The sequence below is a fragment of the Leucopleurus acutus genome, assembly GCF_964270905.1.
Source record: "Leucopleurus acutus genome assembly, chromosome: 7".
NCBI lineage: Eukaryota > Metazoa > Chordata > Mammalia > Artiodactyla > Delphinidae > Leucopleurus > Leucopleurus acutus.
Genome location: NC_139150.1, coordinates 40,711,160 through 40,736,421, shown reverse-complemented (window position 1 = coordinate 40,736,421; position 25,262 = coordinate 40,711,160). Strand labels below are relative to the sequence as shown.

The window sequence follows — 25,262 nt, the reverse complement described above, 5'->3', positions numbered from 1 at the left end:
CCATATGTCAATTATATCTCAGTAAAACTGGAAAATAAGTTTTTTGTGTATATGCGTGTAAAAACCCTGTTGTCTACATGTCACGTACTAACGTATATAAGGAGCCATCTGATAATGTAAATTAAGGTGAAGATCAGTGAACTTCTGGGTAGCTTTTTTTTTTTTTTTTCCAGTACGTGGGCCTCTCACTGTTGTGGCCTCTCCCGTGCGGAGCGCATGCTCAGCGGCCATGGCTCACGGGCCCAGCCGCTCCGCGGCATGTGGGATCTTCCCGGACCGGGGCACGAACCCGTGTCCCCTGCATTGGCAGGCAGACTCTTAACCACTGCGCCACCAGGGAAGCCCCTGGGTAGCTTTTTAAAGAAAACATAGTGGTGGCGTTTCTTTTTTTTTTTTTTTAACTTACTGTAGAATCCTATTTGTCTAAAATTTGAACACTTACCAAATTAATAGAGAATACGCTCTATTATCTGACATTATTGGGACTTTTGCAGATCTATAGTACAATGGTAATTAATATTCCCAAGGTTAGTCACCATATATAAATAATTGCTTTCTGCTAAGTATAGGAGGATTTTAGCATGTTCTAAACCTCTGCACACTGAAAACCCTGGTGGGACACATTTGGAAATTTTAATGGTTGACAAAAACATGCCATTTCCCAACAGTTTATAAGTAAGGATCTGAAGTAGTCAGCTCACCTGAGTTGGTTGGGTGCTGTTCTTTAAGGAGGTTGGGGACTTTCTCATGAAATCTCAGTGCCTGTGTTTAAATAAAGCAAAGGCTGCAAATGTCAAACTCCAGTGAGTTATTAGGTGAGGGAAGTTGGGGTATAGTGAAGAATGTATCTTTACCATCTAAATTCAAGACGCAAGGTTTTATGTAAAACCACATTAGAATGAACAAGGGTCCCGTTGAAGGCTTCTGAAAGCAGATTTCCAGTCACGAAAATTAAATTCCTTTCTATGTTGTCCTAGTGCTTGAAGGTTGACTTTTTAAGATGAATGCTGGTTAATAAATTGTGCTATTAATGTGGCACTGTTGTCACTGCCTCCTTTTAATGGGCTTGCTGATTAGAGTTTTCCTCTTCCTTAGGAAATCCGCCAGCCAGAATATAAAGTGTGTTTTAATATCATCCTGTTAATATTTCGGGAATTTGTAACCAGCTGACTGTTCTCTTTATTGCTTTCCTTTCCTTTTTTTTTTTTTTTTCTTTTCTTTTCTTTTCTTTGCAGGCAGAGATTGTCAAGAGGCTGAATGCTATCTGTGCACAAGTCATTCCTTTCCTGTCCCAAGAGGTAAGGCAGTTGGTTTCAAGCATTGGGCCGGAAGGTACCATTTCAGTGGTTTTGCAGATAAAACTGACTCCTTGGCCTCGTCCGTCTCTTGGTGTTTGTATCGCACATTTCTAAGATACAGTGTTCGCATTCCAACTTCTACACCTTATTAACATTCAGTGGAATATAATTGTGTTTATATGATGGAGTATTTTCTAATGTGCTAAGCAAAATTCAGTTGTTAAATCTTTTGCTGTCATTGGACTATGTAGTGTTGCTCAGAATTATGACTTTGTCATAATGGCATCTAATAGGGGAGATTGAAAAATTGCCCGGAAGCCAAGAGCTTGTTCTATACTTTTGTCACTGGGCATTAAGAGTTGCCAGAAGATATATCAAAAAACCTTTACATAGTAAACAAACTGATGTAACTTTTGGCTAGCAACTTCTAAAAAGTTACTTCTTATTACCTGATGAAGTCTTTACATTGTGGGTGCATTTGGGAAAAAGACACAAAAGATGGACTCAGTGGACTCATTTCTCTGAGTACCACAGACTTCACGCCTCGCCAAGCCCCCACGTGCAGCTCACTTTGCTTTCTTCTGCTCCCACTAGTGGAAGTGTGCACGCTGCCCACAGGTGCATACATGGTGGAATGAGGAGGTGCATTTCTAGTGCATGGTGGCTTTTTTTTTTTTTTTTCCTCCTCTGCTTGCTTGCTTGCTTGCTTGCTTTTAGTAGTTACAAAGTGTAGGTGCACCAGCTGGAGAGAGAGAGTTTTTGCTTCTGGACTACGGAATCCTTCATTTGCTCAGGTAAGATCAGCTGTGAGAAGGAAGAAGCTAATAAATGGAATAGCTGCACGTCTTGCAGCCACAGTGCTTGGTGTTGTGGGCTGGAAGGCACTGAGGCATTTCCCTCCTTCCCTTCAGTTGTGTCACTGCTTTTCAGGAGAACGGTTCACCTGCCTGCCTGCCAGTGGGCATGCGCCGAGGTTAGCATGCAGCCGGTGTTTGAGCGTTCCTGTGTGTTATAGATATGTGGATGGATCCCTATCTGACTTCTTATCTGGTCTGAGCTGGGTTAGACCTCAGTAACCATGAGGAACTTTCATGGGAATATATCCTTTGGGGGCGCTCATATTCACAAACCATGGACCTAAGTTAATATCCTGAACTCAAATGCTCTTCTGGATCACAAACAACAAAGGAAGTCTTTCTCGTCCTTTAGCTGTGACCACAAAACCACTGCCCACTATACTCCCAATTACCTATTTCTGCTCAGGATTTGCTTGTTGACTAGATTACATGGAGTGCTGAAGGAGAGGCAAGGGGCCTGTTTGCATTTCTTTAGAAGTCTGGCTGCCCTTTGTCTGATCCATACCAGCGTGTATTTCTTCTTACTTTAAGCAGCTCTGCTTTATGGAGGTGGTGAATGGGAAGAATGTGTAACCCACCATGCTGTGACCAGGCTGAGGCGTTGTTCCCCAAGGCAGAGGGAAAAGTTTGAATTTTCCCTGGGGGGGTATTAGATTGTAGGCTTCTGAAGACACAGACTCCTACACATAATCACCAGTACAGCTTATTCCCATGGCATTTTTGCAGGATCTGTGGGGTTATGTTCAGATGTGGGAGGAGATCTCGGGGTGTTGGTGGAGCTAGCTGATTTGCCAGAAGGTCGTTTTCCCACATGAGTTACGTTGTTTGTGTGAGCAGGCCCGGTAGGAGCAGACTGTAATGGTAGTGGTGCTGAGCAAGACTGGACTGGAATTAATTGGCTAAGGAAGTCGCACCCTGTGGAGGAAAGCCGTGGGGAGGTACTGGCAACTCCTCTTCTGCCTTAAGCTGGGAGGATAGGCACCATAATCTCACTACTTACTGTTTATTTCCCCAATACTTTTGACATTTCTTGGTTGAAATCCTTGACATGTGTAATGGATGACCTGTGTCATGGTTTTCTAAATGCTGATGCTGTGTATATCTTTTCTTCTGCTTGCTTTGGATTTAATTGGCTCTTCTGTTTTTTAGTTTCCTAAGGTGTGTGTATATCTTTTAATGTGTGGGCAACAGACATGTTTGTTGTCCCGTCCAGTGCGGGCCTCTCGGATGTTTTGTGTCTGAACGCTGCCCACCTTGTTTCCTCTTCTGGGCATTCTGTGAGCATCGCACTACTTGCCTCTACCCTGAGGCAGATGGACTGTACTCTGGAGGGAGGGCAGGAGGCAGGTTATTAGAGGAAGATGAATTCTATTTCCTCTCTCTTCAGAGACGTGCAAAATCACTGTTGCATGGCTGCAAGCGTCACCTGGTGCTAGGACTGAAGGCTCTTAATCTGATCTTTTAACACTGGCTCTCTGTGTGACAGTCTCACTGCCAGAAGGGCAGCTGCGGCATTAGAATTTATTTTAAAATCTTTTTTTTTAATTTAATTTTTAAAAACATCTTTATTGGAGTATAATTGCTTTACAATGGTGTGTTAGTTCTGCTGTATAACAAAGTGAATCAGCTATATATATATATATAGCCCCTCCCTCTTGCGTCTCCCTCCCACCCTCCCTATCCCAACCCTCTAGGTGGTCACAAAGCACCGAGCTGATCTCCCTGTGCTATGTGGCTGCTTCCCACTAGCCATCTATTTTACAGTTGGTAGTGTATATTATGCCCATGCCACTCTCTCACTTCATCCTAGCTTACCCATCCCCCTCCCCCTGTCCTCAAGTCCATTCTCTACATCTCCGAATTTGTTCCCGTCCTGCCCCTAGGTTCTTCAGAACCATTTTTTTCCCCTTAGACTCCGTATATATGTGTTAGCATACGGTATTTGTTTTTCTCTTTCTGACTTACTTCACTCTGTATGACAGTCTCCAGGTCCATCCACCTTGCTACAAATGACTCAATTTCGTTTCTTTTTATGGCTGAGTAATATTCCATTGTACATATGTGCCACGTCTTCTTTATCCATTCATCTGTCGATGGACACTTAGGTTGCTTCCATGTCCTGGCTATTGTAAATAGAGCTGCAGTGAACACTGTGGTACATGACTCTTTTTGCATTATGGTTTTCTCAGGGTATATGCCCAGTAGTGGGATTACTAAGTCATATGGTAGTTCTATTTTTAGTTTTTTAAGGAACCTCCATACCGTTCTCCATAGTGGCTGTATCAATTTACATTCCCACCAACAGTGCAAGAGGGTTCCCTTTTCTCCCCACCCTCTCCAACATTTATGGTTTGTAGATTTTTTGATGATGGCCATTCTGACTGGTGTGAGGTGGTACCTCATTGTAGTTTTGTTTGCATTTATCTAATGATTAGGGATGTTGAGCATCCTTTCATGTGTTTGTTGGCAATCTGTATATCTTCTTTGGAGAAATGTCTATTTAGGTCTTCTACCCAGTTTTGGATTGGGTTTTTTGTTTTTTTGATATTGAGCTGCATGAGCTGCTTGTATATTTTGGAGATGAATTCTTTGTCAGTTGCTTCATTTGCAAATATTTTCTCCCATTCTGAGGGTTGTCTTTTCATCTTGTTTATGGTTTCCTTTGCTGTGCAGAAGCTTTTAAGTTTCATTAGGTCCCATTTGCTTATTTTTGTTTTTATTTCCATTTCTCTAGGAGGTGGGTCAAAAAGCATCTTGCTGTGATTTATGTCATAGAGCGTCCTGCCTATGTTTTCCTCTAAGAGTTTTATACTGTCTGGCCTTACATTTAGGTGTTTAATCCATTTTGAGTTTTTGTGTATGGTGTTAGGGAGTGTTGTAATTTCATTCTTTTACATGTAGCTGTCCAGTTTTCATAGCACCACTTATTGAAGAGGCTGTCTTTTCTCCACTGTATGTTCTTGCCTCCTTTATCAAAGATAAGGTGACCATATGTGCATGGGTTTATCTAGGTGCTTTCTATCCTGTTCCATTGATCTATATTTCTGTTTCTGTGCCAGTACCATACTGTCTTGATTACTGTAACTTTGTAGTATAGTCTGAAGTTAGGGAGTCTGATTCCTCCAGGTCCGTTTTTCGTTCTCAAGATTGCTTTGGCTATTCGGGGTCTTTTGTGTTTCCATACAAATTGTGAAATCTTTTGTTCTAGTCCTGTGAAAAATGCCATTGGTAGTTTGATAGGGATTGCATTGAATCTGCAGATTGCTTTGTGTAGTAGAGTCATTTTCACAATGTTGATTCTTCCAATCCAAGAACATGGTATATCTCTCCATCTGTTTGTATCATCTTTAATTTCTTTCATCAGTGTCTTATAATTTTCTGCATACAGGTCTTTTGTCTCCTTAGGTGGGTTTATTCCTAGGTGTTTTATTCTTTTTGTTGCAATGGTAAATGGGAGTGTTTCCTTACTTTCTCTTTCAGATTGTTCATCATTAGTATACAGGAATGCAAGAGATTTCCATGTGTTAATTTTGTATCCTGCTACTTTACCAAATTCATTGATTAGTCCTAGTAGTTTTCTGGTAGCATCTTTAGGATTCTATATGTATAGTATCATGCCATCTGCAAACGGTGACAGCTTTACTTCTTCTTTTCCAATTTGGACTCCTTTTATTTCTTTTTATTCTTTGATTGCTGTGGCTAAAACTTCCAAAACTATGTTGAATAATAGTGGTGAGAGTGAGCAACCTTGTCTTATTCCTGATCTTAGTGGAAAAGGTTTCAGTTTTTCACCATTGAGAATGATGTTGGCTGTGGGTTTGTCATGTATGGCCTTTATTATGTTGAGGTAAGTTCCCTCTATGCCTATTTTCTGGAGGGTTTTTATCATAAATGGATGTTGAATTTTGTCAAAAGCTTTTTCTGCATCTATAGAGATCATATGGTTTTTACCCTTCAATTTGTTAATATGGTGTATCACATTGATTTATTTGCATATATTGAAGAGTCCTTGCATTCCTGGGATAAACCCCACTTGATCATGGTGTATGATCCTTTTAATGTGCTGTTGGATTCTGTTTGCTAGTATTTTGTTGAGGATTTTTGCATCTATGTTCATCAGTGATATCGGCCTGTAGTTTTCTTTCTTTGTGACATCTTTGTCTGGTTTTGGTCTCAGGGTGATGGTGGCCTCGTAGAATGAGTTTGGGAGTGTTCCTCTCTCTGCTATATTTTGGAAGAGTGTGAGAAGGCTGAGACTGTCCTCAATTCTTTTCATTCTTTTTCCTTTATTCTGTTCTGCAGAAGTTATTTCCACTATTTTATCATCCAGGTCACTTACCTGTTCTTCTGCCTCAGTTATTCTGCTATTGATTCCTTCTAGAGAAGTTTTAATTTCATTTATTATGTTGTTCATCATTATTTGCTCTTTAGTTCTTCTAGCTCCTTGTTAAATGTTTCTTATATTTTCTCCATTCTATTTCCAAGATTTTGAATATCTTTACTATCATTACTCTGAATTCTTTTTCAGGTAGACTGCCTATTTCCTTTTCATTTGTTTGGTCTGGTGGGTTTTTACCTTGCTCCTTCATCTGCTGTGTGTTTTTCTGTCTTCTCATTTTGCTTAACTTACTATGTTTGGGGTCTCCTTTTTGCAGGCTGCAGGTTCGTAGTTCCCGTTGTTTTTGGTGTCTGTCCCCAGTGGCTAAAGTTGGTTCAGTGGGTTGTGTAGGCCTCCTGGTGGAGGGGACTAGTGCCTGTGTTCTGGTGTATGAGGCTGGATCTTGTCTTTCTGGCGGGCAGGACCATGTCCAGTGGTGTGTTTTGGGGTGTCTGTGAGCTTATTATGATTTTAGGCAGAATGGGTGGGGTTGTGTTCCTGTCTTGCTAGTTTTTGGCATGGCGTGTCCAGCACTGGAGCTTGCTGGTTGCTGAGTGGAGCTGGGTCTTAGCGTTGAGACGGAGATCTCTAGGAGAGCTCTTGCTGATTGATATTACATGGAGCCGGGAGGTATCTGTTGCACCAATGTCCTGAACTCGGCTCTCCCACCTCAGAGGCTCAGGCCTGACACCTGGCCAGAGCACCAAGACCCTGTCAGCCACACGGCTTTCAATGGCTCCTTCCTCTCTCTGCTTCCCCATGCAATGAATCTTCTTTTCAAAGCAAAGACATCTTTGAATGCCACGTCTGAAGCAAGGTCCTGGAGCAACAAGCCACCGTGTGCGGCTGACTGCAGGCAGGACATCTAAAATCTTTTTATTTAAAAGGTAAATGATTGTATTTAGAGAAAAGAAAAACATTTCCTGAAGACTAGTGCATAAGCTACAGGACAGTGGTTGGAGGGGTTTTTTGGAGTTTGGCAGGAACAAGAAGTAAACTTACAGACATCTAGATAAGTCTATTTTTAATTTAGCTCCCATGTGCTGACTAATGTACCTGCTTAATATTGCTTGTGTCTAGTGTACCACAGTTTCTAAAATTAAAAAAAAATATGTACTGAATGACAGCTGTTGAACAAATTTAGTTTTAACTGCAAGACATTTTCTGGGGAAGTAAGTTGTATAATTGTAGCTCAAGGACTCGAAGTGTGTCTGTGTATGTAACATCAGAGAAAAGTATTTTCCTATTAGATTTCACCAAAACACTTTAAAAAATTATAGCCAATATCTATTTTAGTGATGTGCTTATTGCACTTGTGTACAACCACTTCCAAAGTTCCAGGCATTAAACAAAGATATTGCCAACTCTTTTCATTAAGTGAGTAATTGTCACTTACAGTTCTTAAAATTTCACAGGATCCTTAAAATCAGGATTTAGAGAAACCTAGTGAGTGAGTCCTCACCTGTCTGAAGCTGTTCTTTTCTCCCACTTGCTTTTGGCTTCTAGGGATGGGTAAGACTTTTCGGAATTCTGCTGTCCTCAGATTTCTTCTGTAAAAGGCAAATCTCAAAGCAGTAAATGGGAAGTTCTTCTCTGTCTCACTTCAGGTCTCATTTGCTGAGGAGGAACTCTAACCAACTTCCTGTTGGCAGTTCCCTAAGCAAGAGATGGCCAGGGATGATGACAGTCACATCTGGGTCGAGTCCTGGCTTCCGTGTTACAAATTGCATGGCTCACTATAACCTAGTTAAGCTGGGTGACCTTTAGCAAGTGATTTGCCTCTTTAAGCCTCAGTTTCCTCATCTGTAGGATGAAGTTAATAATAGCATGGAACGCATATGATTGCCGTGAGGATTCCCTGGGATTGTCTGGTGCAGCTTAGCACATAGTAACCAGTGGCTCCTGAGGTTGGCTGGCAGTAGTGCTAGCTGCAGCAGCAGCAGCCGAGAAGCCCAGAGTTCCCTTCTGAGAGGACCTGGAGCCAGCCCTTCCCTCCCCTTTCTAGTCATTGCCCTTTGGAAGAGTGTGTATTGTTTATCTTCCTCTCTGATGTGCTTATAGGGGAAAAAAGTATCAATTAAAACAACCCAGGGCTGTGAACTAGCTAAAAATCTCCATGAGGCATATTAGGTAGCCTCAAGGGTGATTCTCTTCTAGCTCCCAAAATTAATTTTCCAATTTAGCAAACGCCCGTCTCTCCCCAACCAGCAAGCAAAGATCCAAAACATGACAACTCTGCAAGGTGTTCGCGCTGTAGAGTTCGCCTTGGAAGACACAGTGATTTTGGATGGGGTCTGTGTTCTACACGCATTGTGATCTAAAAGAACAAATTTCTCAGTCTAGTTGCGGGACTGGCTGTTTTCAAAGTACCTGGTGGCTTAGTTGGAGTTAGTTTTGTTTTTACAAGTAGTTTGTGTGGATGGGCTCTGTATCAGCGATTTCAGGATATAGCGTGTAGACTCTTAGACCTTAGTGAGCACTCAGCAGAATTGAAGGATGCCAGTAAGTACTGACTTATCTCCAGTGCCCTCCAGCCCCCCTTTCCAGGAACATACCTTTAGGGCGATTCTAATGTAGGTTGAAAACTATGCACCACTTGTTACACCCTGGCAGCAAGGCACGGTGTTCCTGCTAACTTGGAATCAGACCAACTCTGCATCTTACTGGCTTTATATTGGGAAAGTTGATCTGTGAGTTGTAATACTTCTGTAGATGGTGAGAGTAACCCCATTTTTACAATGTGTACTATATGTATTAAAATGTAAAGCACTTTGGATAGTAAATGCCAGTTGTTGTTGTTTTTAACCTTTTCTGGGAAATGAATTTTATTCCAGCTTATTTTGGGTCCCAAGACATTTGGAGAGGAGGGAGGGACTCGGTAAAAAACTGGGAAGAGTTGAAGGTAATATTTGTGAATGGGCGGGCTGGCTGGCGGTCTTCCTGTGAAATAAGCTAGGCTCGCAGCTCCAGGGGCTGCTTGCAACAGTGGGTGGTTAGCTCCACACAGATGATCTTTCAGAAGGGCAGGAATATTTAATTTTTTCGGAAAGCCTGTAAGTATCGTATTATCCTGTTAGATTAAGCATTAACTAAATGTTGGGCACTAGCTGAGGGTCTTACTTAGAGGACAGTTGTGCTTTTTGAGGACAGTTGTGCTTTTTGTACTTTTTTTCCCTTGGGTTATAAAATAGTTTATTTTTGAGATGGGCAGGGTATGGTTTGTGGTGACTAACAAGGTTTTCTTAAGATGTTTGAGAACTTCAAACCCCTAATAGGCTGTAGGTCAGTAATGTATTACACGATGGTGACGTATTACGTCATAATTTAAAGTCTTCTTTCCTCAGAGTACCATTTGTATTTTTCAGAAACTTGTTGCTCCCCTAACAAGGAGCAGAGTTCATTGGAAGAGTTATGTTATGTGGGAGGCAGTGTGATAAGAGCCTGAGGTTAGGCAGACTTGGGACCGAATCCTGGCTTAGCCACTTGCTTCTTTTATCATGTTGAACACAATACTTTATTTTTCTGGGCTGCAGTTTCCTCATCTGAAAAATGGGATACCTGCACTATAGGGTTGTTATATGAGGACTAGTGATAATGTGAAAGACCTAGCTGGGTATTAGGCTGCTTTAACAGAGATTAAAGGAACAGTGGTTTAGGCAAAATAAAAGTTTGTTTTTCTCTTACATAACAGTTTGCATAGAAGCAGCTGTAGCTAATTTGGGGACTCCACGATGTTGTAAACTCAAGTTCCTTATATATTGATGTTCATCGTCCCCAGCATCACCATGTCCTGCCCCAGCCAGCAGGAAGGACGAGAGAACTTGCGCTTCTTCTTTGAAGGTCGCGGTGTGGATGATGCTCACATTGTTTGCTCACTTTGCAGTGGCCAGTGCCTACTTACTTGCCCATAGCTAGCTGCAAGGGAGACTTGGAAATGCAGTCTTAGTTGAGGATGCCCACCTAAAACTTAAACTAATGTAATAGAAGGGATATCAAGGGATAGCTAGCAATTGCTTCTAGACACAGTGCTGTGCACAAAATAAAAATAGTGAGCATTATTATTATTACCAGTGTTGATTTGAAGGGAAGTCACACTGACCCAGTGGTGTATCTTTATGTGACAAACTCTAGCTCTGACTGTATAATCAGCACAACTTGTATTTTAATCTATCACGTAAAATATAAAATAATGCAAAGTTCTTGTTATAGAAGTCTCTTCTAGGGTCTGAATTGTAGGGAAAAAGAGTCACCCATCAGGCATTCTTTATCATTCATACATGCACAGGGGGTGAAAAGGAACCCCCATGAACAGTGATAGGCCCTGTGGGCCATCTAGGTCTAGATACACAGCTTATGTTTATGCCCATATTTTTAAAAGCACAAAGATTTTTGAAGACCCCTCTCAATTGAAGGATGGAATATAGGCGATCACTCATAGGACTGCCATATTTTGTAGTAGACTTGCTGGAAGGAACATGCTGCTTGAAGCTGAGAAAGTTATTGGTAAGGAAACCGCTTCTCGTAAGTGGGACATTTGTGAGTCCTTAAGTTATAGTTCTTTTCCCCTCATCTATCTCAGACATACTCTTTTATGCATATGTCTTGTCCTCAAACTGGAGAACATGGGATCAACATTTTTGACAGTCTGCCTCCCCTCCAAATCATGAAAGATATATTGGATAAGTCACTCTTGGTTTTGTGGAATTTTAAGACATCTCAGAAAAAGTAGCTCAGGTTCATTGCTTTGCAGCATGAAACTTGATCCATTTTTAATGTCTTGGGCCTAAAACCATTTCCAGCCACAGCCTGAAGTAACCTGAAATGTATGTACCTTACTGGACAGGGTGAGAGAACAGAAGGTGGTTCCTTATGACCAATGGCTTCCTAATTCCCATTTATCAAACCCATGGTCATCGTTAGATTTGGAGAAATGGCATTATCCATCTTTAACCTTGTTTTCAGCAGGTTGTTACAACTAGTTTCTAGTCATTCAGTGCCAAGGAGGTGATGGATAGTGCCCTCCTCCCCTAGTCCTCTGCAATTCCATAGCTAAATTTTCTTGTTCCTTGAGTTCTGTAAGCAGAAGCAGGCTTTCTGGAGGCTGTGGAGGAGCCCAGATTGGAGTGAGCACTTCTTTTTGCCTTGCATCTGTGAATATTAACAAATGAAAAAAAAAAAAATTCAAATCATTCTTTTGAGCATGTTTAACCAAAGTTCTCTGATGATGAGAATTTTTAGGAGTGAAAATTTTAAGCCTTCTTTCTACTTTTATTCTTATATTTACCTAGAGAAACGGGAACATTCCAACTTAAATTCTTTCTAGTGCAAATTTAATTTTTAATTTTAACTAACTCAAAACTGTGTTTTTATTGCCTTGTTAGCTTTTCTAATGAGCAGTAGTTGTGTTTTCTCCAGAATTCTGTAGATTAATTTAGGTGTTCTACATTACATTTAAATAGTAGAAAATAATACACAATTGCATAGTAGTGATAATGTGTATTAAAGTTCCAGTAGGCTAAGATAGCCAGTCAAATCAATGAACTTCTATTTTGGACTTTGCATAAATTTGGTCCTTTTAATCTGATGGAAAACAAACCCTTTCGCTGTGTTATGAGATACGGTTGTATGTCAAGTGCTGTTTATTTGGCACCTGGCTTAATATGGCACTGAATTATTCTGAACCACATTTTGCATGTGTAGAATAATCATGAAATAGAAGTTGAAAAATGTGATCAGTCACTTTCATATTGTGCCTTAGGGAGGAAATGAACAAAATACAGTGGTTACATGCACCGGTGGTAGTGTTCTCGCCTCATAATGGCACCAGGTTAACTTGTCTTACTGCTGTTAACTTTGTAAGGAATCAGTGGCTCATGAGAACATGGTTTGATGTAGGAGAGCTTGGCTGAAAGCACCAGAGATCCCCTGACACATATGCAGTGACACCCGTAAGACCTGAGATCATTCATTAAGGGCCAGCAGCCTTTACAGGACACGTCTGCTTCCCAGCCAGGCCATTTCATCAGTGTTGGTAATGTGCTCTGACAGTGTTGTGTATCTAAGGAATGTCCTAAAGTGACTAATACACCTGCAGTGGGGCTTTAGAGGATTTGGACCAGTTTTCTAATTTTTACATTGGGCGGCCTTCCATTTAAAATGTTTTTTCTCACAATACTGAGTGAGGCATCAGAGAGCATAATCCTGTCCCAAGTTCCATGGCTGACAGATTGACTTGTTCTGCATGGCCGTGTGTTTGGTTGACAGTTGGATATTTGGTGAGATCCTTATGGCCTGCTTCCCCTCAGGAAATGAAAGATGGTTCTCAGGAAGGAGACCTTTTTTCTGCAGGTTTAAATGTGGGCCTCCTTCCAAAGGCAGCAGTGCCAACTCTTATCTGTATGTGTCTAAAAACATTAGTGTGTATTTGAGAAACTGACTCATTTCTTTGACTTTCAGTTAGGTAGTGGTTGGATTATTATTACTGGACTTAAGCTTTAAGGTACCTTAAGTTAGAGCTGCATTGTCCAGTACAGTAGCCATAGCCATAAGTAGCTAGCTAGATTTAAATTAAAATTAATTAAAGCTAAATGTGGTTAAAAATCCAGTTTCTCAGTCGCACTAGCCACACTTTGTGTTCAATATCCACCCATATGTGGCTAGAGCACAGATCTAGAACGTTTCCAGCATTGCAGAAAGTTCTGTTGGGAAGCTCTGGACCTGTAGAGCTTATTGGACATATCAGTGAAGAATGTCTTGCCTGCATATGAATGAGAATGAAGAAGACAAGGCCAAATGGTCAGTACGAGAAAGACTCGGGCAGCATTTCCCAGGGTGTCTCCTGAGAGCCTTAATCCCGAGCTCCATAGCCAAAGTTGTCTGGAAAGGCCTGCATACATCTTCACCCTCTTTCGAGATTCGAAGCTATGAGAAGGCGAGCAGTTTGCCAGGTATTAGCCAAATTACACCTTGTGAATTTTAAAATTGTATTTTGTATAAGTAATAACCTAATTTCTTGTGGGCCTAAATAACATTTCTTGGGATACCATTTAGGAAAGACTGACTAAAAGAGTTTTGGTTAAATTTATAGCTCATTTGTGTTAGTAAACTTGGTAGACTTGCTGGAAAAGGCTCTGACTTAATGGATGTGGAGTGACACTTCTACTTGGATTTGATCTGCTCAGGATCAAATTGTGTCTAGTCACATTGAACACAGCCAGAGGAGTAGCCAGAAGGATGAGCAAGTCTCCTAAAGCCAGTGACCTGGGGATATTTAACCTGGAATAGAGAAAGTTGAAAACATGCATTATGCCATTTTCAAATACCTGAGGGTGCACTACTGTGGAGGAGAATTTAGAGACAGAATCGTGTGGGAAGTAGTTAGGGAGCAGTCTTCTCTCCTCCTCCAGCCACTCATTCTTTCTCTTCCTTGATAGACGAGCTTCTTTATCCTTCAGGAACCTTATCCAGGCTGTTCCCTTTGCCTCCAGTTCTTTTCTCCCTGCTTTTCACTCGCGGAACTCTTGCACATTCTTCTGGTCTCAGTTGTCCGGTCCACTTCCTTACGGAATCTTCCTCCAACCCTAAGACTTGATTAGATATTTCTCTGATGAGTGATTTCGTAGCATCCTGTCATTGTCTTCATGGAAACTATCCTGCAACTGTAATTACAAAGCCTCTTGAATGTTATTAATTCACTGTCTTGTTCATTAATCCTAGTTCCTGCCACAGTGCTTGGCACACAGTAGCTGCTTCATAAATAAATAATGGAATGAATGAATAAGAAAACAAAGCCTTTCCTTGATGCCCCAGGAAATGTGCTGACCGTTCCTGCCAATAATCTTCCCTAGTCCTTTAAATCCTACATTCCTGTATTGTAAGACGCTCTGTGAATTGTGTAAGGAGGGGGGCCACTATCTCTTGCTCACTTTTGCATTTCCGCATGTCAGGATAAGAATTTTAGTTCATTTTGCATATCTGTCCTTACTACCCCTATAGTACCCCTGTCAATAAGAGGGATTTAAAAAAAAAAAATTGTAAGTTGTGATAATAGTTTTTTAAATTAAAGTTTGTATTACAGGTACCAGATCTATTGCCATGCCTCAAAGTATTGGCATGGCAGATACTGTCCTTGTAGTCTCTTCTGAGAAACATACGTTCAATATCTAAGGTATATATATATTCTAGTGGTTTGTTAATGCCAGTTTCTCAGCAGGCTTTGTTGGACTTATCATAAGCTTATATTGTTTTAGTCTCTTTCGTGTGGAAAAAAATATTCTTAATACTTTGAACAAGTGCAAAAAAGTAATTTTATGATGATGAAAGTAAGTAGGCAAGTGATTTAACGTATAGATTTTCATTTTACTGGTCTTTTTTTTTTTTACAACCATGCTTGTATTCCTTAAATCACAGTATTTTATTGAGATGTAATTTATGCATCATAAAATTTACTCATTTTTTTAGGTGTACAATTCAGTAATTTTTCGTAAATTTACAGAGTCGTGAAACCATAATCAGAATCTAGGTTTTTTGTCCGTTCGTTTGGATTTTTTAAAATTACAGGTCACAGTATTTTAAAGAATACATATTTGAGGTTTTATTTCTTTAATTTTTTCTCTCCTCCAAATCCCAGTTAGAGGCCCCTCTCTCAGAGACCCTTGGCTTATTAATGCATTCCTAGTGGCACTTTATTTGGTGGTGCTGGTGGAAAGTTCAGACGGGGAACTCGTATCTGAGTGAGCAGCTTGAGCAATGAGAGAGGCCACAGGACTCTTCCTCCTGCAGATTTACCGGGTCTAGAGTGGCTGTCACCACTTGTGGTGAGGCCACAGAGGAGACCAGCAGGAAGTGGGAGAGGAAATGAGACGTGGGTGGAGCGGGAGGAGAGGGGCGGATGGGGAAGGGGAAGAGACGGCAGACTCATGGGAAAGCCTGCACGGTTCTAAGAAGATGTGAAAAACTTGCCAGATTTTCTGAGTCAGAGAGTTTATATGTTGAAATTTGAAAATGGAAGAACAATGCCTCTTTGGGTGCTATTGCGAGAGTACTTTAGGGCTTCTTCTCCTAGTGTTCATTTTTTTCTTTTGGGATCATTTGCCCTTCTTCATGCTGCTTCAGTGTGTGGTACAGTGTTACTTGTGGCTGAGTGAGCAATGTCCGGGTGTTTCTGGTGCTTTCAGAGCACAAGGGGGGAGGAGGCATTCTTTGCCTTAGGGAGCTTCCGTTCAAAAAGTCCTTAAGCACCACATGATTCACGGTTGTAAGCAGAAATAGGGAAGTAAAATCCTGAACTACAGGTAAAGTTCAGATATGGTATTAGCCCATGGCCATTGCCAGGAGAGAAAAGGAAGGAGCTGAATCATGACTTCCATTGTCATTTTAGCTTTTTAGCAAGAGTTTCTATGAAAGCATCTGATGTCAGTGTTAACGGTTCACTGGTGTGTTTCTGGTTTTCTCAGTAAATGTACTTGATTTTAATGCCAAGTCAGAAAGATATCCCCACTGCCTAAGGCATCTTTGCTCATCTTGGCAGTTGGAATCTAGTTTATGAAGCAAGAACTGAGCGATCTTCGTGGTAGAAAGGCCCTAACTAGATGTATTTTCTGCATTTCTGTCTCATGGAACTGTTCTTTGAATACTTAATGTAAAGTAGATGATATTTCAGTAATATGGAGAGGTATTTAAGTAATATGCAGAAATGGCGGAGAGTAAGAGCTTTTAAAAACTTTAATTGAACGAATGGATGTGTGAATGGAATGAGAGGTATGCATGTTGAATAAGTGTACATGTGTTCTTTGGCTTTCAGTTTCATGGAAGTTTTGAGCAGCCATTGTTGAATGTTGGAAAGTAAAAGGTAGAAAATTCCATAAAAATTTTTGTCCATAAACTCACTTTGAATATTAGATAATTCCCAGAGTCATCCTACGTGCTTTTTGTTTGTTTGTTTGTTTTTTCTGCTTTCCAAGTACTGCTAGTTTTCACTACCCTGACAACCAGATTTGTCCTAAATCTAAATACGAGCTCTGTGCTTGGCACATGGTAGATGCTCAGTAAACATACATGGTCAGGTTGGCTTCAAGAGAGAACAGCTATTACTGGCCGTTTTATCGATTATACCTCTCTGTTCCTTCTAGTGTTTTCATGAATCTTTACGATTTTTACTTTCAGAGAAAGAGGAAAATGAATTATTTCACTTCGGTAAATATTTTATTAAAGAATAAGGATGGTTGGAGATATCTATTATAAAGATTTTGGGGATTGCTTCTGAAGCCCTTGTTTTGAAACAGACTCTTAAAAAAAAATCAAGGTATGTAGTTTAATGATCAGAGTCCATTAAAAGTGTAAAATGCAGTGATCTGTCATTTGACAGTTTTCCTTGCATTATTAATAGGCATAAAATACACATTTCTATTAGGAAATCAAGGGTGAAAACACTGCATGTAGATAAACTAATTTAAAGCAGTTTCCTTTCCCATATCACCTCCCCCACTACCCCTACAGAGCTGGGAAGTGGAAATAGTGGCCACCCTAGTTAATCCCAGTAACTGTATATTTGGGGGCTTTTCAGTGTAGTACCAGGTATGTCGAGGGGAATTGCATATATAACTGATGGCTTAGCTTTTTCTGTGTATTAAGCAGTATGATAGTTGAGCTTCCGTACTCACTTCAAATCAGTAGAGAATGTTAGTACATTTCTCAGCTGAGATCAACCAAAACAAGACTCTTCCCAGCCACAGAAAGGAGTACCTGTTTCACAGCACAGTCTCTGGCTCTTCATTCACTAAACCAAGTTGAAAAATGTACAGAAGAGACCTATTTTAGACTCAATTTGAGTGTGTATGTACTAGAGTGTTCAAGTGTATTTAGTTGGGAATAATATTTACATTTTGGGGGTACTGTATAAGCACTTGTGTGTGTCCAGATGTGAGTGCCTTCATGCAGAGAGACTTCTGTGCTATTTAATTTTTCTGATATTACTAAAATTATTAAAATCAGATCTTGCTTATTCTCTTTAGAACTTAATCGTGGTCAGAGGGATTTTCCTATGCTGTCCATCCTAAGTTTTCAAAAGAAAAATAAACTTGTAGGTTTTAGTTTTCCTATTGCATTAAAAAAAAAAATACCTGAGGTCCTTAAACTTTACTGCTGGCAAGAGTTGTACATTTTTAATATCTTTTAAATATGCAGCCCTTAATGACAGGAATGAAATTAGCGCTTTTTTCACATTTACAGAAGAAATGTAAACGTTGAATTCTGTATGTCCTTCTGGTGTCTTCTCTAACAGATACCAGGTGGAAACTTAGTAAGTACTTGCAGGCAATATTTTCAAAGCACGTCTTATGTAAGTGGCAGAGAAAAAGACAAAGAAAGCAGGTGAGATGGGTTGTGTTGTTTTGTTAGTATTTGCGGAAGATGTTGGGTCAAAGTGCACCACTGATTTGAAAGTAAAATTTAAGTTGCTTCTATCAGTTGTAAGGGAGCATCTTTCATGGGGGCGCAGGGATGATCCCTGCAGTTGGATGTCCAGTTACTTCTCAGCACTGTAGAGACAGAGGTACCCTAGACATTTAGTCATCCACCACCCAAGAGCTTTTATTTGAAATATGGAGACCCCTGAATCCTGTTTTGCATGTAATTAAAGTTAGAGGACATGTTAGGAAAAGCTGTTCTTGACTGACTAGAAAACAAATAATTGTATTCTGTTTCTGATCTTCATTTATAGCACCAGCAACAAGTGGTGCAGGCTGTGGAACGGGCCAAGCAGGTGACCATGGCAGAACTGAACGCCATCATTGGGGTACGTGGCCTTTCCATTTTAGCTCTGATCATCGTAGTGTTTGTTATCAGCTCTCTCTTGCTCTCCTTTTAAATTTTGTTCAACCAAAGGGGCAAAAGGCAATAGAGGACCACAAAGTGAAATGAAGCACTTTGCCTTCAATCTCGCATGAAGTTTGTCAGGAACTGTGGACATATTCTCACCAATTCAAGTTGACAGTGTTCCTGAAAAGTTTCCCCCTAAGGAGGCTGGGTAGTTCTTTTTCATAATACTTCTTTCCTTTGCAATCAGCCTCTGTTGCTAGCCTTTTGCCAGTAAAAAGACACACATTGCCCTGATGTTAAAATGACCTGATTTCTTTTATCTTTCCTCGAGTATCTTAATACCATTTTTAGTGAAATAAAATGTACATTTTCGCATCTCCCTGCTACTCTTCCTCCCCTGTGATGAGTGGTTTTTTAAGGACTAGTGTCCATTGGTAGTAGAAATAATAGATGAACCATACCTTTTTGCAAAATCAGCGGGCCAGTTGGAAAATCCTTCCTAGTACCATTAACGTTGCATAGAAATCCTGCTGGAATTCATAGGTTTGAGCAATCACTCCAACTCCACTTATATTTTTGTTCTTCCCGATTAAGGTAACCAGTAATAAAATAAGGTGCTAAAACTTAGAAATAATAAAGGCAAAAAATCTTAGCTGAGAAAAGCACAATATTCACATCTCTGTTTATGCAGCTGTTAGAAGCAGTTCCTTAGGTTATTCTAATGAAGACACTACAACTGTACTTTCCTCTTTCTGCCCCCTCCCAAATACTTGCTTTTGTGTATAGATTAGACACAAAAGTCTTCTCCCTTTTTTCTTCCTCAGTGTATCAAACACACTTTGAAATGCTAATTATTCCATTTACTTTCATTAAAATTCAAATTGCTGAGTGAAGATGCAGATAAGGGTCGCCTGATAATCAATCTGAAGTGAAGATATTGCTTCAATTATGCCTCTGTCTTTTAACAAGGAAATCAGACCTCTGGGATGGCTGCCGATGGTGGTGGAGCAATAGTCTGATTGCAGCTTGTTTTTAATGGGCTATTTTGAGCTCTATTTTGTGTCCCTCTGACCACAAGAAAATACCAGTAGTAAATTAGAAGACATGATAAATGGAAAAGAGTAACCTTTATTTCCTCGGAAGTGTCCTTTGGCAAGAAGAGGCTGAATCAGAACAAGCCATGTAGAGACTCATTTGTTGTATATTTTCTGTGTTGAGGGGGTGGTAGAGAGATGAATACATTTCACAATTAGTTTTTATTTCCAAAAATTCCAGAAAACGGCAGTATAAAAATTTCTTTTTTTAACGTTGAGAAAGCTTTAATTTTAAAGTTAGTGTATATGTATATACCAGCTGTGTTTGCTTGAAGCACATGTTGTATTCCTTTTGGGGTATACTTCGATTACCAAATCTCCCAAGGTCACTGGGGATAGAACCTCCTTTTCTCACCCACTATGCAGTCTGCTGTCGAAGGAGAGAATACATGGGTGAGGACCTATAGAAGAGCTGCCTGGGTCATTTCTGGCTTGGTGTTTATTTTTGTATGAACTGCTAAAATACACGTAGCCGTCCTACCTTATGTCTGGTTGGCAGCCCTTTCTAGGAAAACAGAATGCTTTTATGTTTCTTTTTTGAGTCTTATTAGTTACTGTCGGTACAGTGGTGAGATTAATGTAAATCAGAAACACATTGTTTTGTGTTGGATGTTGCTTAAAAATATGAGGGAAGATGTGAAAGCAGAACAGTTCCCTTTCTTTGATCACGTCAAGTATATTTTTAATACTGTTTTATATCTATTTCATTTGCATACTTTGTTTTGAATGGGATGGCAGATGGCCTTTTCTCAGGGAGAAGATGATTTATTAGACTGTAGCCGAGTAACTGACAGACATATTGTGTATATATGGATTTAATTATTAAAACAAAGCTAATTTAATTTGGTGACCTAAAAACTTATTTGAAGAACTAACTCAGAGCTGCATGCTATCAAAGCAGCGTGTGCTGTAGTTGGTGGATCTGGTGGCAATTCCAAATTATTTGTATCTGAGCAGAAAATGGAATCAAAATCACATCATCTGACTGTTCTGCAAAACAGATTGCAGAAATAGAAAAAACAAACCCAGCAGTTTTAGGGAGCCACAAACCAAGTGAGGAGGAAAGAGCCCCATTGCACCGAACTCGCTTGATGCATTTCTGTGGCTGCTGTTCTCTGTCTTTGTCTGTTTCAGCCCTGCTTAGTGCCTTGTGTCCAGTAGTTTTCAGTTGTAACATTGTGGAACTTTAAATGCACCTGCTGTTCCGTGTCTGGTTAGGCATGGCTGTGTTGTGAGGTGGTGGTATTTTGACCTGCTACCAAAAGTGATGAGAGGTCAGTTTTAGATTTTTGTGACTTGATTTTTAGGTAGTCGTCAGTGATTTTCTGCACCCAGGGAATGAAGGTTTTCCTCCTGAGAGGCAAAGACCCACCTAAGCCCCTGCAGACCTTCATTTATTTCTCACTGCATATGTGTCTGTTTTATATGTTATGCACACCATCCAGACAAGCACAAATGTTCCCAAATTTAATGAAATCTGATGAAGCACCTTTTTTAACTCTGCAGTATTATTCTACCTTCATTGGTAAATGAGCCAAACCAGTGATCCATGCAGTTTAAATGCAAAAAGCTGAAGTGAGCCCGAAACCTGGAGAGGCGGCTTGTTCTCTTGACAGTAAGCTAGTTGTGTTTAATGGAATGAAACACAGTTATAATGATTTCTTTCACAGGTCATGTTCAGCTTAAAACTGTTGATAGATAGAAATAAGTTAAATATCATTTATCTTTTCTTTATAGGGGAAAAAACCCAGGAAAATGCCTGTGTTGTTTTCTATAGTTAATATTTTGTTCTGAATTGTTCGTATTTCACATTTCCTTGAAGCTTTCCTGGAGTTCCCTCAAATGGGCTGTGGGAACGTTATGCATCTAGTTAGATCTTGTCATGTGTCCTGCTAGCCACTGTGTTTTTAAATTAGAATCTCTATAAGATCACACTGTTGGAACAACACACAAATTGTAGTTTTAAATCAGTAATATGATCTAATTAGAAATGATGTTTTCATTTCCTGTATTACTAAATTGAGTCATCTGACTATCTTAAAATGCTTTTTAAATCCATTACACTATGTAATCAGCACATGCTGTGTGAATGTGGTTATGTTTAATAAAGGAGGCTAAGTTGGAACCTCATGAGAATTTCACCAAAGAAACTCCCATTAAGAAAAAAGTTCTGTTAGTACAAACATTGGAAAAGAAAATGTTTGGCTTGTAAACATAGAAAATGGGGTTCCTTTGGATTCCTTCCCCCTCTTTTTTAACCTCTTTGAGGAAAGAAATGATAGAAATGTGCATTTTTTAAAAAAGTACACCCCCTTAAAAAATCCTTAAGAACAGGTATGCCATGGTGTTGTAGGAAAATGCAGTTTAGCACAAGAAATGCTGAACCTCAATTTTTAGCAGTGACATTTTAATGATAGGAAGTCTGCAAAATTATTTGCCATCAATTGTAAAGGCAATAACAAGCCTTGGTGGTTTTTCACATTCTCTGTGTTAAGTGCTTTCAGAATGACAGCGTAAACTGTGTTAGAGAACTCCAAGGAAGTAAAACTGATTAAAATGTTCATGCTTGAATGGTGCTGATGGAATAGTTCATTTGGACTTTCTCTACCTCCTGCAGCTCAAGCTGAAATATTAAAATTCAGTGGATTTAAATCTCTCTCCTCTCAGCTCAGGAAAAAAACATTACATTTTAATAGGTTTTAAACCCATAATTCATTGGTTTGGAGCAGCGCTATTAAATCTATTTAAATATTACTTGTATTACTAAGGCAGTGATTTAAATGACTGTGCCTTTACCAGTCTATGTGTTTGAGTTAGTTTAAAAAAAGAAAGACAATACCCTTGGGGTTTCTTTCCTTCCTCTTAGCATTTTGTTTTATCGTCCTTGTCCTGTGATTGGCCCTTAAATTGTGTGTGTGTGTGTGTGTGTGTGTGTGTACACATGTATGCATTTTAGATTGGCATTCTGGCACAAGGTCTTGCAGTATGACAGTTTTTAAATGGTACATCCCTCTTTTTCCATTATAGATTTAAAAACAGCTATTTTAAGTTTCAGAGGCATTTAGATCCACCATTGTGATAATTTCCCTTGTTGTCTTTATAAATTAATTAGCCATTAGGCAAAAAAGCTGAAAGATATAAATATGTGTATATATTAAAACGTGTGTGTGTGTATGTGTTGTCCCCGCCATTACATCACAGCCTCTGATAGCACAAAGTTTGAAATAAAATTAAAAATAGAACTTCACTTTTTTGACAAAAGCAAAAATGTGTGAAGTATCTGAGAGCCATATTTTACCTCTTCTGTGTTTGCTAATAAAGGGCTTTCCAGAGGTATTCTTAATTTTGCAGTAGTTGTACTCTTCACCCTTTTTGGGCACAGATATCCTGCAGTGCAGAAACCGTGTTGTCCTTCCTTGGTCCACCTCATACCCTCCTTATCTGCCTTTCTCTCTAGTCATTGCCACAACAACATGTTTTCTGTAGCTTGACAACACCTCCCCTCAGCTGCACTGGGAAGCTCTTTCATTTCCCCAGTGCTTTTTGTGGGGAGTCCACTCCTCACTTAGGCGTGTGCAGCGTAGAAGAGTGAGGGAGTTTCTCCTCACCATGGGTTAATCCTGGGCTTATATGTGAACAGTCAGTGGAACACTCCCCTGCCCCTTTGGTGGGTGATTTTGAGATGCTTTCTGCATACAGTCCTTCACAGAGGGGTCCCAGCAGGATGGAGTTCAGTTGCCTGCAGTAGTGATCAACTACCTTGTTTTGAGTTTTTCCCTCCTTCCCTGATCACTTTCTTCAGGCCCCACTCCTGTTTTGGAATCATTCTTCCCTATTAACTGCAGCCAAGCCCCGTCCCTCCGCTTTCCTGGAGAATCTAAGATGCTCAGTATTTGACCTCATAGGCCTCAAGCTCTTTAAGGGGACTCTGGTGTAGGTAGGCAATTGAACTCATGTACTACAATCATAGTTTGTAGTGAGCTCTGTGCATAAAACATGTTCTTTAACGTCTCAGCTTTTACATTGTTTTTTAAATGACTACTCTTCAGTGAACTTACAGGTGAGCTTCCCTTTCTTGTTGTTCTGATTACTATCGGTATTTTCTAAATGTATATTATATGGAATAAACTTAAAAACAAGCTATAAAATAGATTTCTGTTATATCAGAGATTGTTATTCCAGCTTTGTTACTGTCTTTACTCAACAGTGTGCCTGGAGCTTAAAGACTTCATAAAATATGCTGGCCACTGACTACATGATGTACATAGATTGGTGGGATAAGGGTTGGAGGTGGAGGGCAGAGGCTGGTTTTCTGCAGTTGTAGGGCTCTGTTTACCTGCTCATCTAAGCCAAAGAAAGCAGTTTTAACGTCGTTCTACACATTCCTCTATCTTATATTGGTATGTGTGCCCCTCACTTTTGGTTGTTTATTTATTTTTTTAACTTGTTCATTTACTGTGGATCAGGGGACTGTGTTATTGAGTGATGCAGTCATAATCTAATCTTTGTGCTGTAATTTGATGAGGCTCTAAGAGGCAGTAATTTCCCTTCTCTCATATCTAAGACTCTCATATACTTAAGTAATTTTTAAACCCTGTCTCTACTTCAGAACTCCCTAAAAAACCTAGATAAAGAACAGGATTTCTAATCTGTGCTTACTTTGTACACTCTGTTAATTTGTTACAAAGCTTCTCTAGAAGAAATTTCTAGAAGCTAGTCAGTTTTGTTTGTTCTTAATTGTTGCTAACCTGAAGTGCTACTGTTTTGCTCATGTTGAAGGGGGAGCCCTCTCTCCCTCCTTCCCCCTAATAAATGCGTTTCCATAGCTCCTGGTAGATTTAAGCGCACAGCGTTACAGGAGTTGCAGAATGTGTCTAGGCGGGTGCATCTGACCTAGCTTAAAGCACGTGGGCTTTGGGCTTCCACTAAGAAGAAAGTGGAGTTTCCGCAGAGCTGTGCATCTGCATTTCATTCACACCAGTGCACAGCAGGCGGAGCCTGTGTAGGGGTCCAGAGGACTGGTTGGGAAGTGTTAACACAGAAAAGCAGGTTTCACTCAAGGCAGCTTGCAAGTTTGCACGTTGTTATCCCTTTTTTATTGGTTAGTGTGGTGTTTTTTTGTTTTTTTTTATTTGTTCCCATTTTGCTTCCCCCTTTCTAGTTCTCTTACTGACTTCTTCCCAGTAATGTTTCTACAAGCAATATCAACAACTCCCATCTAGCCAGACCTTTTCCCGCGTGGACCCAGCCTGCCTTGTGTCCCTCAAAGCTGGGAGAGAGGAGGCAGGCTCCCCCCAAACAGGCAATTAAAGGATTGATGACTTAGGCTAAGTTTTAAGGACTGTTGGTGTGTGTTTTCCTCAAAGCTCCCTAGCATATCATTCTCCCTAAAAATGCATTTGTGACCTTATCTCCTAAGGACTTTTGTGAAAAGGTTAGAACCTTTTATAGAATACTAAGAATAATTTAATGATTACATCTACTCATTCATTCATTCATTCATTCATTCGTTGTAGCCCATTAAAGGGGCACATTTAAATATTTTTTAATGTTTTCTGAAACATATTCTGAAATGATCCTCAGATTACATTTAAATCATCTTACTAAGGTTTTGGTGTTTGCAAGCTTTATGATTTTGCATTTTACTACACATAAATCAACCTTAATTAGCACATTTTAATTTCAATAAAACTTTAGTGTCCGAGGATAGCAGAATAAGGAGAAACAGGTAATAGAAAATGTGGTAAAAATGAGGCTGCATGCATTTCTAAATTTGTATTTTTTTTTATTTGGAATTGGGAGCAATACATATTCATTA

At 39.9% G+C, this 25,262-nt stretch overlaps 1 protein-coding gene across 1 annotated transcript in view; it reads left to right on the top strand.

Moving 5' to 3' along the window:
• The window catches only part of TLE4 (TLE family member 4, transcriptional corepressor), a 154,814-nt gene that overhangs the window by 32,336 nt on the left and 97,216 nt on the right, over positions 1-25,262 (top strand). The window contains exons 5-6 of the mRNA XM_082842267.1: positions 1,236-1,298; positions 18,253-18,327. Coding sequence (XP_082698393.1) covers positions 1,236-1,298; positions 18,253-18,327 — 138 coding nt within the window. The remainder of the gene's footprint in view (positions 1-1,235; positions 1,299-18,252; positions 18,328-25,262) is intronic.